Raw genomic sequence first — 6,217 nt, forward strand, 5'->3', positions numbered from 1 at the left:
ATCAAAACAAGTAATCGCAAACTCACCTTCTTAGAAACGTGAGATGTTGATGAAATTGATGGTGGAAGAAGAAGAAGAGCGTCCGACGATGTCGTAGAGTAAGAACAAATCTCCAATTCTTCAGGCTGATAACGAAGAGAATGACGAAAATAACTAGATTAGAGATGAAAAATGAAAGTTAAAGAGTGAAGAAACGATATGGCTTTGTTCTTACCCAAAATCGCCATTGGAGGAGCTTCAAGCTTTCGACGGAGAAGATGAGAGAGGTTCGTTAATCTCTAGGGTAAATCGACTTTTGTTTCTACTTTTTTTATTGTTTTTCCTTTATTTTTACTTTTTGTTTTTACTTTTTTTTTTGTTTTTTAAAAGTGGTTAAATATATTTCAAAATATTAATATTAATTATATAAATCTTAACTATGCTAATTTGAGGGCAATATGGTATTTAAAAAATTATAAATCCTACTTACCTAAATAATTTTCAAAAAGTCCTATTCTGACAAATCGAAATATAAAATGTCTTTATTTTCCAATTTTCCCTTAAATTTATGACTCATTAATCAAAAATTATAATAATATGAAAAATAAGAAAATTGTCTAAAACCATGGAGAATATGACAAATAAGCAAATTCAATTCTCAAATAATAGTATAGATTAAGATTAACTTAATATCTAATAAATACTTAAAAAGTGTGTGATGTGATATAACCTGTACATTGTCAAAATTGTGAAATAAAAATTAGATTCGGCCCTTATTACATTTAATACTCGAGTAATCGATGTGTTTTCAATAAATTACAAGTTTTATTTACGCAACTCCAAATCAAGATTTCACATTTTCTCTCATAAATCTAACCCAAAACAATATATCAACTTATACATAAATTATAAATACATATTTATAATTCTAAGAGGATAAGCCAAACTATATCTATACTATTATTTGCCGATTTTTCGCATTCAACCTCTCATGTTAAAAGTTAGAGCGGTTAAAGTCAATATTGTGGGCTGAGGCACAAATATTGTGGGCTGAGGCACAAATATTGAATGAACAGAGGACAACGCCACAAATTGTAAATACGATAATGCCGTCAATTCCAGGAAGATGGTGTTTTTTCGGATGGCTCATGGAAAGAGGGTTATACCTTTACTGGACAAGGTTGGTTCAACACCTTAGAAAGATTTGATGGATTGTTGGGGGCAAGGAATGTTAGGGCTAGTCTCTCCCCCCTTCATGCGGAGATGGAAGCGCTACTCTGGGCAATGAAAAGTATGAAGAATTTACGTTAATATCAGGTTACGTTTGCAACGGATTGTTCTCAACTGGTGAAGATGGTTTCGGAACCAGAAGAATGACCAGCTTTTGCAAATTATTTGGAAGATGTCAAGCTTCTGAAAGAGAGTTTCACCCGATCAGAGATTATCTATGTACCAAAGACGCAAAATTCAAAGGCGGATGGACTAGCACGCAATGTTAGGAAGCAACCGTATTTTGTCGTTCACATGGATACTGTCACCCGGTTTGGTTTTATAAGTTGATGACAAAAAAAAAATGCGGCTAAAGTCTTTAATACCTTTAATGAAGAATTAAAAATTTAATATATAATTAACCATAAATTGAAAGCTAATTTCATTGATTTAGTAAGGATCATTATCTAAAAATATTTTATTTTAGGATATAAAGCCTTTATTAATCTTAATGAATAATAAGATTTGTTAAAATATAGTTAACCTAAATTTTAAAACAAATTAGATTGATTCAATAATTATCATCATCTAAAAATAGTTTATACTGTGTTAAAAAATATTTATCAATATTAATGAATGATTAGATTTGTTAATCTATAATTAGCCTTCAATTAAAAATGAATTTCATTGATTTGATAATTATCATACTATAAAAATAGTTTACATTGTGTTATCCAAAAAATATTCTTCATAGAAAAACTTATAAAAATTAAAAAGAAAGATAAATCCATATATATATTTTGCATACAATTTTAATTATAAATGAGTATTTTCAAGTTTATTTAACGCTATAAAAATAGTTTTATTATACTAAAAAAATATCATATATAAAGAATTTGATATTTAATTTATTACTAAATATTTTAAACGCATTGAGATTTTCAAGTTTATTTTCTTTAATAAAGATATTATGTTATGATGAAAAACTTTGTATATATAATGATTTCGTTGTTTAAGTTATTATTAAATATTTTGAATATATGAATAATAACATATTCTAATGATATTTGAATTGATACTATAACTATTTATAGATATTTTTAAAGTTTAAAATATTCTGATTTAATCCAATTAGAAATTAAATGGAAAAATGTGTACGACTCAATATTCTCGATTCTTACTTATACCCCATGTTCAAAAACGCGGCCGCCTAGGCAGCCAGAGGTTGACCGTGGCGAATATTCCCGCGTTGACCGCCTAATTTCTGTGTAGCTAGGTGTTGAGCCGTGTTGACCCGCTTAAGACCGTTTAATTTCCGCGTTGATCGCCTAATTTCGCGTAAGTTTTTTTTTTTTTGTCCGTGTAAAGTTGAGATTATATTTTACTCATTAGCTACTAAACCTAAAACAAACACATAATTACTTCATTTATGGATTTTTCGTACCAAACACACCATAATCTAAATGTTTGATGAATCAAAAAGAAACTGTTTAAAATTTTATATAAAAAGTATATAATTATGTCTAACAACATGTGTCATCGTATTTAAAATTAACTAAATATATTATAAATATATTAAATTGTATTTAAAACTAGGTTCCGCGTAATTTCCGAGTACTTCCGATTTTTTGGTAACTCTCTGTGTTCGGGTTGCCGCCCTGACGTGGTTCCAAACAGGGCTTATACCGCACGTTAACTTTTGACAAAACCACGAGACGTCGTGATTGGCGAATTCCGACCGAACACGCTTTGGTTTTCTGCTGAAACATTTATTTCCGGTCCGTCTAAACCGGGAACAGACACATTCCGACCAAACACGCTTCTTCTCTCCACTTTTGTGTCAGATGATTGTGATCAGAAACAGATATTTCCGCTAAAAGATAGTCCCAAATTAGATTCTTTTGGAGGAGATGAAGTTTAAGTTAGCCACGAGAGAGATTGAAAACATGTGGCTGTGTTATGTAAAGAGACCGAGTCACACGAACAACTCCTCCCACACGCCATTTCTCCTACCACTCGAACCTAACAAACCAAAACCCGCCACGTTTAATCTGAAACCCGAGTTCCCGTGAGTTAGGATCTTTACTTGAAGGAACCAGACATGATCGCAGAGTCACACATACACACACAAACCTTTAGAAGTGTTTTGTCGTCCCCCTCGTATAGAATCCATTGTGGGGCGACACAAACATAATATCTTCTTTTTGCTTATGCTCTTCTTGATCTTCTCTCATAAGATTTGTTTCTTTCAGGTGGATTTAGCTTTCCCATCTAATTAGCAAAGAAAAAAAAAGAAAGAAATTCTACTCTTTTCGATCTAAAGTATTATTTGATCTTGACTTATTTCAGAAGGTAACCAATCATTATTGTTCTTTCTTGAGGTTACGTGTGGGGAAAGGTATTAATATGGTTTGGTTGATCGTAGGGAGAAGAAGACCAAGAAGAAGATAAATTGGAGGAATGAAAGATGAGGCGAAGAGGATAACAATTCCTCCATTGTTCCCAAGGGTTCATGTGAAAGATACTGAACGAGGAGGCTTGTCTCAGCCATTTGATGGCAAAACAATGTCTCCATATAAACATTCCATTCTTCCATCTCCGACCGACAAGATCTCTGATTCTCCTTCCACTCTCTCACTGTCTCTTCCTCCTCCAGCCAACAACGCTTGTCTCGTGAGTTATTTGCTCACTTTTTAATCTTCAAGTTCTTGATTATGTATGTGCCATTTGCATACTCTTGGTGAGATGAAGAATTGATCAAAACAGAATGAACATTGTCCATATTGAATATGACTTCTTGTTGAATACTTTTTTTTTATTTTTTTCAGCAGACTGATCGATCTGAAATGAATCAGTTATCACCAAACTACAACACTTCCCCAGCATCAAATCTTGAAGGGAAGGTGAATAAAAAAGGCATGATTTATCCAAGTCCTAGAGGATCATCAGTTAAACCTAGTTCAATAAAACAAAATGAGTACAACCTTACCAACTTGGATTCTCTTAAGGTTCCTGTTTTTAGACTCCCGGAGACAGATCCAAAAGCAAACACAGATTTGTCACTACAGTTTCATAATAGCAGTACCAGTAAATCAAGAGGAGAAGCTGCTGGTTTCAAACCTCTCCTGAACAATCTTGATATTCGAGAATTACTTTTGCCACTACAGTGTTTGGAAGATGAAAGCAATAATGGGTCTCTTAGTGTGATGAAAACTCAACTGTATAGAAGAAGAACCCCCAAAACTGTGCCTCCATGTGAACAAGATGCCTCAGACTGCTCTGCAATAGACTCTTTGTCTGGTATGAGTGCAACTTCTAATGATGTTGCCAGAGTGATAGGTGAGAAGAGATTTTGGAAGATGAGAGCTTATATGATCAGGTATGTATCCGTCTCACTTGCTATATCAATCTCTCTCTCTTTTGCTATGATTCCAGATTCATAAATATTTTGCTGTATTTTCAGTCAGCAGAAGATCTTTGCCACTCAAGTCTTTGAGCTGCATAGACTGATAATGGTAAAGTTGCTAATAACTAGATTGTTTCAATGCTTCCTAATGCCTTTCAGCTTCCATCTGATCTCACCATGAACCTGAACAAAATGCAGGTTCAGAAAATGGTTGCAAAGTCGCCAAACTTGGTTCTCAAAAATAAGATCAATGGTGGTTCAAAGTTTAAAAGACCAAACACCGAGAATCAAAAACCTGTAACCGAAGCCTATCCAGAGCATATGAAACCAAAGATTCCTTTACCATTCATAAGCAAAGAGCTCATGACCCCAATTTGGCAACAACAGCTACTTCCTCCACAAGAAAACCAGTGGTTAGTTCCTGTAATGTCTCCTTCAGAAGGTCTGGTCTATAAACCATACGCAGGTCCATGTCCTCCTCCTCCTTCAGCTTTCATGGTTCCTATTTATGGACAAGATTCGCCCTCCAGGTTCCCTGCTTCTACTCAGTTTAGCCACAACTGCTTCCCACCGAGGACAGCAGTACTTGACCAGACAAACCCGTTTGGTCAGCTTCAAAGATGGTCAAGCACATCTAGCCACATGACTCAAGCGATTCCGTTTTCGTTAAAGAAGTCTCAGGAGTCTAATGACAGTGAGGTACATGGAAGTACAGCTTCAAGTCCACCAGAGAAGCATAAATTTGATGTTCTTCCACTTTTTCCTACAGAGCCTACTCATCACACTGATGAGTATGAGCAGAAACAGCAACCACTTTCTGGTGCCATTAAAGCCATTCCTCATAACTCAACATCTGCCTCTGAATCTGCTGCAAGAATTTTCCGTTCTATTCAGGAAGAAAGGAGGGACTCAGATCATATGATTAGTTAGTTTTCTTACTTTCTCCACATTCTTTTTCTTTATAATTTCTTCTTCTTATACCTTAGATTTTATACTATTTACTCTTCATGAGAAGATGTAAATCAATACTGTCACTATACATAAAGCATACACACATCTTATACTGATATTGTATTGACAAACAGCAAATAAATGATAGATTCTTTTGTTCTATTAATAACATTCCAATTTTGAAGGGTTATGGAAATGCCAGAACAACAAAACAAGAAGACTATAATTAACTCTGGAATTGACTTAAATTTCAGTGAACTAGTAAAAAAGTCACATTAGTTGGGCCAGACAAAATGTCTTTAGTAGATAAAGATGTTATCTTAAAGGGAAAAAGAATATCGGATTTTGAGGTAGTATAAATACAAGTTTAAGGGGTTGTAAATAATTCATTCTCATCATCAGTATACAAATCCTAAAATGAGTATTTGCCTCAATCATGTCTTCTCTCTTAGTTTCTTTGCTTTCTTCTGTGGGTAATTTGTGTTTGTTCACAACAAGATTATGATGCTTAGAGACTAAACAATACCAGTCCTCTATCCATATTCATCTGTAAAGTTAAATTTTATTAGCCATTGAAGTAATGATATATATGTAGAAGGAGACAACAATGATCAGTTGTGTCCACGCAAAAACAAAGCTACACTCAAAATAAAAAGACATTTCAAAATAAAA

At 33.8% G+C, this 6,217-nt stretch overlaps 1 protein-coding gene across 3 annotated transcripts; it reads left to right on the forward strand.

Annotated features, from left to right (window-relative positions):
• Window positions 1-3,077: 3,077 nt before the first annotated feature.
• Window positions 3,078-5,711, forward strand: LOC106294956 (protein EARLY FLOWERING 3-like). 3 transcript variants are annotated; one of them, XM_013730690.1, is made up of 6 exons: window positions 3,078-3,362; window positions 3,441-3,540; window positions 3,614-3,861; window positions 4,017-4,567; window positions 4,652-4,703; window positions 4,793-5,711. In XM_013730690.1, the coding sequence occupies exons 3-6, from the start codon at window positions 3,649-3,651 to the stop codon at window positions 5,522-5,524; spliced, it is 1,548 nt and encodes a 515-aa protein (XP_013586144.1). In that variant the 5' UTR covers window positions 3,078-3,362; window positions 3,441-3,540; window positions 3,614-3,648; the 3' UTR covers window positions 5,525-5,711. The 3 variants fall into 3 exon arrangements, with proteins under 3 accessions (XP_013586144.1, XP_013586136.1, XP_013586151.1); XM_013730682.1 differs by having other exon boundaries at window positions 3,078-3,540; XM_013730697.1 differs by having other exon boundaries at window positions 3,078-3,540; window positions 4,020-4,567.
• Window positions 5,712-6,217: the final 506 nt, after the last annotated feature.

The sequence above is a fragment of the Brassica oleracea genome, chromosome C1, assembly GCF_000695525.1.
Source record: "Brassica oleracea var. oleracea cultivar TO1000 chromosome C1, BOL, whole genome shotgun sequence".
NCBI classification, from domain to species: Eukaryota; Viridiplantae; Streptophyta; class Magnoliopsida; order Brassicales; family Brassicaceae; genus Brassica; species Brassica oleracea.

What these genes read in the sequence shown, in the direction of transcription:
- LOC106294956 (XM_013730682.1), top strand. Translation starts at nt 3,649, where the DNA reads ATGAAAGATGAGGCGAAGAGGATAACAATTCCTCCATTGTTCCCAAGG. An exon ending in ATGAGAGCTTATATGATCAG is followed by an intron (nt 4,568 to 4,651) that starts GTATGTATCCGT and finishes CTGTATTTTCAG; the next exon opens with TCAGCAGAAGATCTTTGCCA. An exon ending in AGCTGCATAGACTGATAATG is followed by an intron (nt 4,704 to 4,792) that starts GTAAAGTTGCTA and finishes AACAAAATGCAG; the next exon opens with GTTCAGAAAATGGTTGCAAA.